Below are 12,718 nucleotides of genomic sequence, written 5' to 3'. Positions count from 1 at the left end.
CTTCAGCCTCCTGAGTACTTATATTACAGGCCTGCATCACTGTGTCTGGATGCAAAATATTTTTCTAATTGCTTGTCTTCTACATTCATTACACAGTGGTCTGCTTGGAGGGAAGACTTTCCCTACTTCCATATTACATTTTAATCTGGGGAGAAAGTTTTAAAAATTGGGATTCTAATTCAGTGGAGTACAGTTGATTCCCATTCTCTCGGCATGCTCTGCTTAGCCTGTGATCTGGACCTTCATTTCTTTACCTATAGGGCTCTCAGCCTTGTGCTCAAATGACCTGAATACTGTGTTTGAGGGCAATGGGTGAAGATGTTAGGACAAAAGTTCAAAGAAGGCCCGGCTTTCAGCTAGGTGTAGTGGTGCATGCCTGTAATCCCAGCACTCTAGGAGGCTGAGGCAGGAGAATATCAAATTGGAGCCCAGCCTGGCCAATTTAGCAACACCCTGGTTTAAAGACAAAAACAAACAATTGGAGATGTAGCCCAGTGGTAGAGATCTTGGTTAGCAGATCGTGGTTAGCCCAATTTCCAGCACTGCAACTAAATAAAAATATAAAAAGTGGATTCTGTGTCCTGCTCACGGAGTCAGGGTATATGTGTTAGGGCCTAGCAATCAACATTCCGAGCGGCCTCAGGAACAAGTGAAGAAAACTTAACCTACAAAATATGGGCAAATCTTCCCTCCTGGAGCAATGGGCGCCGGCTCAGGAAAAGCTGGGTGAAGCACGGGCGGGCTATCATTCTTCTCCGCGTGGCTGCGTTCGGGGCGCGCAGGGAGCACCTGACCCCGGAGGCACAGGGCGCCCCCGGGCTGGCTGCCAGTAGGCAGAAGGCGCCCAGCCAACGCTCCGCCCAGCCCGCGCGGCGGCCGGTGCTTAGTCACGGTGAGGCTGCGCTCGCCCGCGTCCCCTGCCCGCCCTCGCCTTTCCCCTCCCGCGTCCCCTGCCCTCCCTCGCCCTTCCCCTCCTCCGCCCCCTCCGCGCACTTCCGCGTGCATGGCGCTGCTGCCGCGGGCGCTGAGCGCGAGCGCGGTGCCAAGCCTGCGGCGTGCGGCGCGCGCCGCCCCCGGCCTCCCGCTGCGTGCACGCGCGCCCTTCGGCGCCCGGTGCGCCCTCTCCAGCGGCATGGCGTGCAGGCCGGAACCGCAGCAGCGCCCGCCTGGCACCGCCGCCTCCTACGACTACCTGGTGATCGGGGGCGGCTCGGGCGGACTGGCCAGCGCTCGCCGGGCGGCCGAGCTGGGCGCCAGGGCCGCGGTGGTGGAGAGCCACAAGCTGGGCGGCACTTGCGTGAGTACCGGGCCCGTGGGCGCGCTCGCCCCCTCGCTCCCGCCCTCCCGGCCTCCGCAGTAGCAGCCGGGGCCACCCTGCGGCCCGGGCCTGGCCCCCTCGGCGGAGGTGGAGGAGCGTCGAGGGGCCTCTCTGCGCCCGAACCAAGCCTGCGCCGGGCCGCTCAGGTGCAATGCGAGTGAGCGCGCTGACTCTTGCAGCCTTGTTCCTCGAGTGGGAGAGTATGCGTGCCATGCTTGGTCTCGGGAACACCGAACCGCAGCTGGAAAATTGGGAGCAGCCCCTGTGTGCGGGGCGGGGGTCGGGCTGGAAGGCGACCGTGTAGCCTTTGAGGAATGCGGGACTGGTTCTCTCTCGTCAGTTGCCAGGGCAGGGTAGTTTACAACACAGTCCTAAGCCTTGGCCACACGTTTCCTAACCCAAGGAGTTGGGGCTTCTCAGATCCTTGATCTGAGGTGCAGCCTGGGTTTGGGAGTTTGAGAAATTCCTTAGGTAATCTGCGTTGCAGCCAAAGCTGAGAACTACAGGCTGCCTTGATGGAAGATTTAGATGATTTTTTTGTTTTTCTGAGACGGGGTCTCACTGTACTGCCCTCTAACTCGCTGAGATCCTCCTGCCCAAGCCTCTTGAGTGCTGAGATTACAGGGCTGTGCCACTGTGCCCAGGTGCTTTATTACCCTCCATTGGGTGATATTTTAGACCTTTTGAATTTGTTTTGGGTAGATTTTAAAACTACCAAAGAAGTTGTAAATCCTGAGATTAAAAACCATTTTTGTTGTTTTTTTGAGGCAGAATCTCCCTATCCAGTTCTGGGCAGCCTTGAACTCACTATATATCTCAGGCTAACCTGGAACTCGAAGTGATCCTCCTACCTCAGCCTCCAGAGTGATGAGATGACAGGTGTGTGCCACCATGCCCAGCTAAAAACTTCATAATTTTTAAAAGTTTTGTCCCTGAGTTGTTAGTTTGGACTTTTTCTATGTCAAGATTTGGGTGAAGTACATGCTGCTGAGATTAATATGCTCCTTCCAAAACTAATCCGGGAATAGGGTTGAGTTCTGTGAATGCCTTATGTTTAAATTATACTGCATTGGGAAGTCCTTAGGGCAGAGATGGGTTCCTGTATTTGTGTATCTCTCATCACTTTTAACAAAATGACTTGCTCAGTATCCTTTTGTGAGAAGTGAATGAAGGTAGAGAACGGCTGTTCAAAGGCTAACTCCATCTTTCCGGGTCTTTTTTCAAGTTCAAAACAAAGGTGGGACAGGGAGAGAGGAAAAGTCCCTGTTAATCATCAGCTTGCTCTTTGACGCTGTACCCCAGAAGGACGAGAAATCGAGAAGTCGGGTCAGTGCAGAAGGTAGATTGAAAGTGCCACTCAGGCTTGGCCTCTGGCCCCAACTTTGAGAACACTTGATTGCCTCTCACCTCTGAGTCTCCACATTTTTCTGTTTTCCTCCTTTCTCCTTGGTGTCACAATAGGCTTGTGGCACCTGCTGTCATTGCTAGCTCTGCTAGTATTGATCAAGAATGGGTTGGCTGTAGTTTTAGGTTCCTGCTAGCAATTTGAATACATAGAAAGATAAACTGCTTCGAGAGTGAATTGCAGCAAAGTGCACCTGGGGACAGCCAGCCAATTATTTGCTGCCTTTCTTATGAAGTGGGTGGCCTTGCTTATCTCATTCCCCTGCAGCAGTTTTGACTTCCTTCTAAGCTTTTACAAATTCAGGAAATCCTCTATTTAATGTTTTAATAACATTCTCAAACTGGCTTCTGGCTTTTAATTACAAGAAAGGATGTAGGTGTGCAGTAAATATCAGAGACGATACAACAAATAGGTAAATAGAGGTTTAGATTTCTTTGAGGATTGTAGTTATGTGGACTGTTCGAAGTTGCAATAATAAGATATTACATGCAGTGTTTTCCAGACAGGTATAGGGAAAGTTGAGGCTTTCTGAAGTACATCCTCATATTAATATACTCATTTTTCAGATTGAGGCTGACAGGAAAAGGGCAAATACAAACATCTGTAAGACAGAGGCCCACTTAAGGAATTTATAATACAGTGAGGCATACCAGACATAGGCAGTGTAGTTCAGAGAAGAGCTGGGATTCTTCTGCCTGGGTACCGTGGGGAGGTTTCTAGAAGATAGCATCTTTGGATCTTTAGAGGAAGTATATTTTTTCTGATCATTTTCTTTATTAATACATGTTTGCAGTATATAATGTTTACATTTCTTGTGGGGAATTGGTATGTGTACATAATACATATTTTTTGACTTAGGTCTGAGGCAAAGGTGTACAGCTAGTTTTATTGAATAATTGAATTTTACTGGAGCAAAGGGTATTTCTTTAACAGAAGTAAAGATAGGAAACTGGCTTTTAAAAAATGTACTCTTTCTTCCTGTCTGCCTGTCTGTCTGTCTGTCTCTGTCTTTTTTTTCTGCAGTGCTAGGGATCAGACTCAGGTCCTTGAGGATGCTAGGCAAGTGCTTTACCACTGAGCTACATCCCCAGCCCAAAATGGATTTTCTCCATGCACAGTGAACTGTGAAAGGATTTTGAGCAGGAGAGTGACACACACACACAATATTACCAGGAGATGTCCCTTGGGGAGGCCAGATAGCAGTTTAAAACCATCCAGCTAGTCTTTTACTAAATAAAATGCATTATTGTAGTTCTAAAGCTTGATAAATTTTTATTTTCTAATTTTTTTGCAGTGCTAGGGATGAACCCCAAGCCTTATACAAGCTAGGCAAGTGCTCCACCACTGAGCTACAACCCCAGATCTGAAGCTTGGTAAATTTTTAATTTGTCGTGGATGAAGTCACACAGAAAAGTCAAATAAATCTTCTAGCAGTGCTTATTTCAAGGTAGTGGGATTATGTTTAACTCTTGCTATTTTATTTTTGTTCATTTATTTAACAAATATTATTGAACATCTGTGTGCCAGATACTTTACTTGATACTAGGGTCACAACAGCAAGCAAAACAGATAACAGTTCCTGTCCTTGGGATCTTGCATTTTAGTTGTGATCTGTAGTTCTCGTTTTTCCTTGCAGTATTATTGTGGTGGATAAAAGAAAACAAAATACACTTATGCATTTTGCTGCACACACCCCCCACCCCACCCTTTTCAATCCTGGGAATGGAACCCAGGGCCTCCTGACACAGGCGAGGTAAGGGCTCTACCACTGAGCCATCCCCTTACCCCTGTGTTTTGCTTTTTTTTTTTTTTTTTTTTTTTTGATGTACGCCTTCCTCCATGAAACTTTAGACTTAATGGTAATCGAATTGGAGATCCCAGTCTGACTACAGTTTTTTTTTAAATGGAAGTAATAACATTAAGACTTTTAGGGGTTTTTTTAGGAGCTAGCACTATCAGTTTTATCAAGACCGATATATTATTACTTTAATTTAAATTTGTATTCTTCTGTATTTGATGCTAGGGATTGAACCCAGGGCCTCACAAATTCGAAGTACATGCTCTACACTGAGATATATCCCCAGCTCCAGGAAAAGAATTTTAATAAAAAAAAAAACAGGAAGCTTATATTTAGATAAAGGTAGTTCTTTGAATACTTCGAGCTTCATGAAATACTCATTGCATGGGGCCCCTTATTTTTGCATCACTAAGGATGATTTTTCAAAAATTGCATGCTGGTTAGTGAGCCAGACACAGTACCCGGGGTTTTGTTTGAGGCAGGGACTGTGGAAGGAATCCAGTGAACCCTGAATATTTGGGGGCTCAGACAATAATGACTTTGGTCCTACATGTGTTATATTTTCTAGTTTCACAGTTGCATGCTTCTGAAATAACCTGCCTTCACACCTTGCAAGGGTGTATGGTGTGACTGCTTTCCTAGATTTTCTGACTCTTGGGCTCCCTGTCCTGGGGGGCTTTACCACCTCCTGTGATAGGGAGGTGAAGCCCTTCCTGAGAGACTGTATCGTCGCGGTTACCTACATGGGGCTGAATTATTTTGTCCTCCACCCCCACCCCAACAATTCATACATTGAAGCTTCTGACCTCCACCCCGCTGTGTGCAGGTAGTTGGAGGTATGGGGCCTTTGGGAAGTGATTTATGTTTAGATTTAAGTCTTGAGAGAGGGGTCCCACAGGTGTCTTTATTAGAGGAGCAAGACAGACATGCGCCTTTTGCCTCTGTCAGGTGAAGTCATGAGAAGAAGTTGCCTGAATCAGGCAAAAAATTGTAGGAAATTGGCTAAAACATTAAAAAGGGGAAACTGAGAAGAATCATCTCTTTCCCCTAGAATTCCATTAAAGGTAATCCCTTGCTGCCCACCACAGTTATTTCCGAGAGCAGAAAAAATAGATAGATGACCTTCAAATTCAGTTTTCAGTCTTCAAAAACCAAAATCTGCAGAGGATATACCTCAGATGCCTGCCTGGCAAATGCAAGGTCCTGAGTTTGATCCCCTGTACCGGGAGGGTGGGGAGCAACCCAAACTTCTTTCACCACCCTGTGCAGACCACAGAGTAATGACAAGCTCGCCCAAAGCCAAGGAGTGTTAGAGTCTCTGGAGCTTCCTCGCTGCCCTCAGTTTGCCCTGACTGCTCCCTTCTCCAGGGCCTCAGGAGCTCTGGCCTCTGCCCTCTTGCTCAGCCCACTGATGCAAAGATGAAGAGGAGCTGGGTTCCCACAGGAGTTGGCCTGTGTTCTCACTAGACAGGTGGCTGATAAGAGTTAATAGAATGAGGGGCCAGAGCCTTGTCCATCACTAAGTTCCTGTGAATTGTGCTGTCTGGCTCCAGCTGCAGAAACCCATAGGAAAGGTGGGGTTGGGGCTGTGGGTGGGAGGCGTGGGAAAGAAGCCCGAGAAATAGGCCGCTTAGAAGAATATGGTCAGTCTAGGAGCAGCGATCATTTAGTGACACGCAAGTCAGAACCTAAGCTGGAGATGGTATTGTGTGTCCTACTCGTGCTGAGACACAATACCCGACACCCACAACTAAGGAGGAGAGGTTGATTTTGGCTCACAGCTTGTAGAGGTTTCGGTCCATAGTCACCTTCTGCAGGGCACGGCAGCATGGCGGAGGGGCAGGGTGGAGAAGAGTTGCTGGCCTGGCAGCCAGGAAGAGAGAGCACAAGGGAGAAGGAAGAGAGTCACCCTTCCTGCCACGTCCCACCCGCCTCTTCTGACCAGGCTTCACCTCTCAACGTCACATTTAGCTCCCACACGATCCAGTCACCTCTCCAAAGTCCCACCTGTGAGGGCGTGAGGCTTTGAGGGGACATCTCAATATAAACCTTAACAGTGTGTACTTTGATGCTGTGAAGGCTGTGTTCTGATAAGGCTGACTGTATATTCCTAAACGCAGTTTACTAAAAGTTCAGTAGTGACAGGTATTCCTTAAAAACAAAATCGTCCTAATTTATTTCATAGATAGAATTTCATAAAATAGAGTCCACCTGTATTCATAAGTGCCAGGTAAAGGAGTGGTCATAAAGGGTGAGGGTAGTTGAAGTAGACCACTCCTGTTACAGTAAGTCCCTGACTTAACGAATGGGTTCTATTCCAGAATGTTCATAAGTCTGACAAAATGAGCCTTACACACCTTTGACACAAATATGCAGTGTAAAGCATAAAAAAACCCAAATACACAAATACTATAAATAAATATTTTTACTTCTATAGCTACCTTAAAATGGTAAGGTGGACACACAAGCTACTTTTGCAATTTGTTCACGTCTAGGAACATTGATAATGTGAGGTCCATTGGTATCTGTGAAAGTTTGCAAATCAAGTGTTCCTAAGTTGGGGACTTAAATGTGTTGAATTTTGGCTGATTTATCTTATTGGCTGATTTACCTTATTGACTGTTTGCTTCTTTGCACCAACCTTAGTATAATACTGATTTGAAATCTGCATCAGAACCCTTTACCCTTTCAGGGCCAGAAAAGACAAGACAAGATGGCCTCTGAATCTCTCCGTTTCTATTTCTCTGTCAAACGTTCTTGGAAAAGTAGAGACAGAGAATGCTTCCTTGTAGAATGAAATTGAAGGAATTATATGGAAATGCTAAAACCTCTGGCATTTGACAGTGAATTCCAGTCAGTCACAATTAATCATGTATTCACTATTGCATCATTAGATATTAAATAAGACATGGAATTCCAGGTCCTTTTCTTTTGGAGAGTGGGAACCAGGGGACAGTTGGCAGCTATCAGATATTCCAGTTGAGTTTGGTCTCATGGAGCTCTTTCCAGGTACTCTGGAGTGACAACCCAGCTTAAAAGTGATGATTTCTACCACTGGGAGGTTCAGGAGTTTATTTTCATGTTCTGTTTAGCTAAGAATTGAGCAAAAACAATTTTAGTTCCCACTTGTGCTAACACCCATTGCAAATGTTGCTTTGCACAAAACACTATTTCTTTTTTAAGCTTGATGCTTCCCTGGATCAACCATGATCAGAAATGAAGGTTTTGAAAGGGGAGGTTTGCATATTGAGCATTGAGTATGTGCCAGGAACAGGGCTGAATGATGCCCAGACAACGTCTGATATTCTAATGTTGGTGAAAAACTAGTGACATGCTACAGAGATAGAGATCTTTATCTGTTTTGGTCCCTGATATATTCTCTGACTATTCTATGTACTATATATTCTATCTCTGACTTAAGACTATTCTTAAAATAGTCTTGCACACAGTATATAGTTACTAAAAGAATGACTTGCTGAATCAATGAAGCTTTGCTTTGTAAATGATGACTGGTTCATTTTCTAAGTGCTCTTTCCTCAAACTGGCTTGGAAGTAGATCATAGGGAGGAAACCAGTTCACTGTTACTTAAGCACAGGTGACCTACTTAGCAGGTGCAGTTGTAAATTACTAAGTGCCCATTTGGTGCCAGTGTGGGCAATGTAAAATATTTCTCTGTGTACTGGTAGGCACCTTTGACGTGAAGGGGACCAGGTTCAGAAAAATGAAGTCCCTGAATTTTGCCACCTGCACATACTCTGTTCCTTCTTGGAGAGGCCTCTGTTCTTACTGTGAGCAGTGCTGGCAGCCCATGGAACAAAAAGATTCGAAATACAGACTGGTGGAGCAGGAAGCTCTCAGACATTACACAGAGGCAGAGTTATGATTTTACTGAGAAATGCAGGAAATTGGCCCATCCTACTTCTTTTTGGACCCGGATAGTAGAGGTTCTTTGAGAGAATTTGCCTTGTTAAAAGTGTCAGGCGCTTAAGGTTTATAAGCTGTGTACAACTCTGGGAAGCCACACCTTAGAGAACCCAGTGTCCCATTCTGGGAGGCAAACTTCCTTGGTAACCAGTTGATCTGTTTCTGATAGGGAGTCTCCTAGGGAATTTATCTCCTCTCTTTTCTGAATGCCTTGTGTGTACATGGGTAGCCAACAGATGACAGGAGTAATTCAGCGGCTTCAGGGTCATCATCATAGATTAGAAGCCAGCTTTATGTACATTATCACTAACCTTCTCAAAACCTCTGTAATCTAAGTGTTACCCTTCCCATTTTATGGAATAGGAAATCACTCAGAGATTTAGAAACTTACCTACCTATAACCAATGAGGGGGCAAGCTTAGATCACACTATTCAGTGGATCCCAGACCTGTGATCTCTGATGACCTCATGTGCACATCAGCTAGAGAATAGGAAGGAGAAGCAGCAGCAGAGGCAAGGAATGCATGTGAGCAGACACAGCTCTTTCCTCCTGGCCTCTCTGGCTTCGAAGATAATTCAGTGTGTTTTTCATCCCTGCAAGTCAGAGACATCTGTGGTCCGGTTGCTCTGGGATGTAACTGGTTCCTAAAACCAGCAGAATTCTTGGAGGGCCTGTTCCTTAGGCTACTGAAGCAGGACGAGTGGTTCAGTATTTTAGGGTCACTGCCCGCCTGTCCTTCAGATCCCCAGGCCCTAAAGTGTGCTGTGCTGGAATGCAGGTGCTCTGATCCAGCAAGGTCACAGTGCTAAGCACCCTTCATCTGGTTTCTGGCCCAGTGCTCTGATTTGGAGGGAATGCAGCAATTGTGCCGCTGCTCCCTGAATTTGTATCTCCAGTAAGCTCAGAGCCACTCTCTGGCTGGGACTGCAGGTTCCACGAGAGCAGGGGTTACATCTGTGTGGTGCTTTGCCTCACATAATGCCTGGCACAGGAGAGTGCTTAATCCAACGTTGGAATGAATGAATAGATGTAAGGGTTTTGTTTTTTTGTTTTTAACTTAGAAGCCAAAAAGGCAGAAACTTCAAAAAATAAAAGTTATGAATTCAGCACCAGTGCAAGTCAGGGCATCTTGGCCCTTAGAAGTATATTCCAAACATTTCCTAAATTGCCTTAAATAAGTTCAAGACAGCTTCGTACATCTGTGGAGAGTAAACTGCTGATGGGTTAGCATGGATCAGAATAGTTTAATGCTAATTTATGACACTCTGAATTGCATTTTTTTTTCTTTTTTTGCAGTCCTGGGGATTAAACCCAGAGCCCTTCCACTGAGTGAACAGCATCCTCAGACTTACTTTCTCCCTTCCATTCTTTTGTTCTTTCTTTGACATGATCTTAGTAAGTTACCAAGTTGCCCAGGCTTGGCTCAAAGGTGTGATCCTCCTGCCTCAGCCTGCCCTGTAGCTGGGATTACAAGGGTGCATGTCTGAATCATTTTTAAAGGTTCCCGGCAACCTGGAGAGGTGACTGGAAGAAAGTAGACTTGTATTTCTCTGACATACTGACAACCTCTCTACCTTTAGGTACATTGTTTTTGGAGCTTGTTCTCACTGAAGTCTGTAACTGGACTTTTGCAGCAAATTGCAGGGCTAAGGGTATGGATTAAAGGTGTTGGTGGAACTGCCCACCAAAAGAACCGGAAGAGGCTGGGGTTATTCTTCCTGCAGGATTTTTCAGCTGTCTTTCTTTGTTTTTAGCATTTAAAAAGCTCCTGTCATCTTCCTCCTTAAGAGTGGCTTATTCCACCTGTTCATAAGCTTGTTAAGTACTTGGGGGTTAAGAATTCGAATATCCCAGTCTGGTCAGATGGGAGGGCAGTCTATGTAGAAAGCCTCCAGTTGTTCTAACTGATAGTATAAAATACTTTCTGAATAGTGTGCCTGTAATGCTGCATAGGTGTTGGTTCTTTTATTTTTTCTTTTCTTTTTTTTCAGTGCTGGGAATTAAACCCAGGGCCTTGGGGGTTCTTTTTTTTATTAGGCTTGAATTCTGCGCCTTTCCTTCAATCCCTTGGCTTCCTCCTTCTGTTACAGCCTTTAGAATCCTTACTACAGCATAATCTCATAAAAAGTAAATTCAAGGGCTGGGGATTTAGCTCAGTGGTTCCGTCATCTGCCTCACAAGCGGAGGGATCCAAGTTTGATCTCCAGTGCCCCCCCCCCCCCCAAAGTAAATTCAAGACCTGAACTAGACAGATATGACTCATTTCTTTGTAGGGGAAAAAAACTCTAAGTACTAACTTAAGACTAAATAGAAGCACAGCTCATCCTTTATAATTCCCGAGTGCAGAATTATAGTGACTAAGAGGATTACAGTGGAATTGTACCAGATATGCTGTTAGCAGATAGAATTTGGAACCACTGGGGCTAGAGATATAGCTCAGTGATAGAGTGCTTGCCAAGCATGTGTGAGCCCCCAAGTTCAATGCTCAGTACCTCAAAAAATAAATAGGATAGAATTTGGAACAACTAGAGGAATAGAAAATTACTTTTCACAAAGACCACCCCTTTCCAACATGAGAGATCTTAATGAGATTTGGCCATGTTTCTTTGAATCTACCTTGCTGTACAAAATGCCTTAGCACAAACATATATGGTTTCAGCTCTGCAGCAGAACACCCAGAAATCATGTGTTAGAAGAGCCAGGCTTATACTCTTGGGGCATGTGGAAAGCTAATCCAGTTTGCATGATTGTGATAGGCAGAGCTGTAAGCACCTGATACAAGTTATGTCTATAAAGTGTTGAGATTCACATAAATATTGTATTATAAGCAAGCGGGATGGAAGAACAGCAAGAAGCAAATGACTGTATCCTCTTATAAAACACATGGTGTTTTCTCCCTCCCTAGAGGTAGCACTTGACTGCTTGGAGTGCAGCCAAACTGTGTTTAAGTGGACATATAGTTAGGAGCCACTCAGTGCTGAGATGAGTTTTGACAATGCATTGTCAGCCTCATCATCATGTGGACATCAGAGACTATGTACACAAGCTAAGGCAGATGCAGCAGCACTGGGAGGTATCTCTGAGACCACCATTGTGTGTGTAGTCATCATTGACCAAGACATAGTATGGCATATGCTCTAAAAGTGTACATGCAGACAGTAATCAAATACAAATTGGGCCATGGGAGTGATGGTGAACCTTTTAGAGCTTTCAGTGATACAAGCAGCCTGCTGGGGCATGAGTGCCATAAGTTTGCCACCACTGGACCATGGAATAATTATTGTTCCAGAATTTTCTTTTTGTCACATGATATTATACAATAATTTCCCCATGTCCATCATTTTGCTTTCCATGGTTTCAGTAACCTGCAGTCAACAAGAGTGAGTATAATAAGACATTTTAAGAGAGAAACCACATTCATATAACTTTTTTTTGAGATAGAATCTAGCTATGTAGTCCAGGGTGTCCTTGCACTCACTATGTAGCCCAGACTGGTCTCAAGCTCACAGTGATCCTCCTGCCTCAGCCTCCCGAGTGCTGGGGTCACAAGCATGTGCCACCATGCCTGGTCTCATGTAACTTTTTAGCACAGTATGTCATTATAATTCTATTTTTTATTATTGTTTTGTTTGTCTGTTTTTGTTTTGTTTTGTTTTGTTTTTGGTACCAGGGATCGAACTCAGGTCCTTACGCTTGTGCAGCAGGCGGTGAAACCACTGAGCTAAATCCCTGGCCCTAATTTTTATTATTATTGTTCTCTTATTCTTCTGACTTATAAATTAATCATTATCATAGGTATATATGCATAGGGGGAAAACATAGTATGTATAGCACTATTCACAGTTTGGGGGTGTCTTAGAACTGATAGAAGGAGCTACTACTGTATCTTAAAATTCCCTAACAGTGCATAGAAATGTATATTATCCTTTTGAGTGGCTGCGGAGTAGTCCATGGGCTCAGGGTACAGTACTGTGTTTAATCCTTCCTTCCTGAGGGCTAGTTAACTTGTTCCCAGTTAGTATAACTGAGCTTTGGGGAATATGCTTATACATGTATCTTGGGCTCTTGAGCATATGTGACTATTTCCCTAGGTCACTTTTCCAAACCCTGGACCAAACAGGATATGCTGTGCTATACTAGAGGAAATGATTATAAGCAACATTTATGCATAACATGATTATCTTTAGTTCTTCCATACTGGAGATTGGACCTAGAGCCTTGTGCTTGTAGGCAGGCGCTCTACCACTGAGCTACATTCCTAGCTCTCAAAT

The 12,718-nt window shown here is 44.8% G+C and overlaps 1 protein-coding gene across 3 annotated transcripts in view; it reads left to right on the top strand.

Moving 5' to 3' along the window:
* The first annotated feature begins 867 nt into the window (after positions 1 to 867).
* Positions 868 to 12,718, top strand: part of Gsr (glutathione-disulfide reductase) — a 57,283-nt gene continuing 45,432 nt past the window's right edge. The window contains exons 1-2 of one of the 3 annotated variants that reach the window (XM_087216942.1): positions 1,084 to 1,297; positions 2,090 to 2,197. Coding sequence is in view for 1 of the 3 variants with exons in the window: in XM_004855416.4 (XP_004855473.1) it covers positions 1,004 to 1,297 (294 nt within the window). In the remaining 2 variants the exon portion in view is untranslated. Of the gene's footprint in view, positions 893 to 988; positions 1,298 to 2,089; positions 2,198 to 12,718 lie in introns of those variants that run through there. The other 2 variants (XM_087216941.1, XM_004855416.4) reach the window with 2 other exon arrangements.

This window comes from Heterocephalus glaber, unplaced genomic scaffold (genome assembly GCF_053883595.1).
Source record: "Heterocephalus glaber isolate CG9 unplaced genomic scaffold, H.glaber_assembly_v1.0 deba00001461, whole genome shotgun sequence".
NCBI lineage: Eukaryota > Metazoa > Chordata > Mammalia > Rodentia > Bathyergidae > Heterocephalus > Heterocephalus glaber.
The sequence above is the reverse complement of the archived record's forward strand: the minus strand, read 5'-3'. Positions and strand labels throughout refer to the sequence as shown.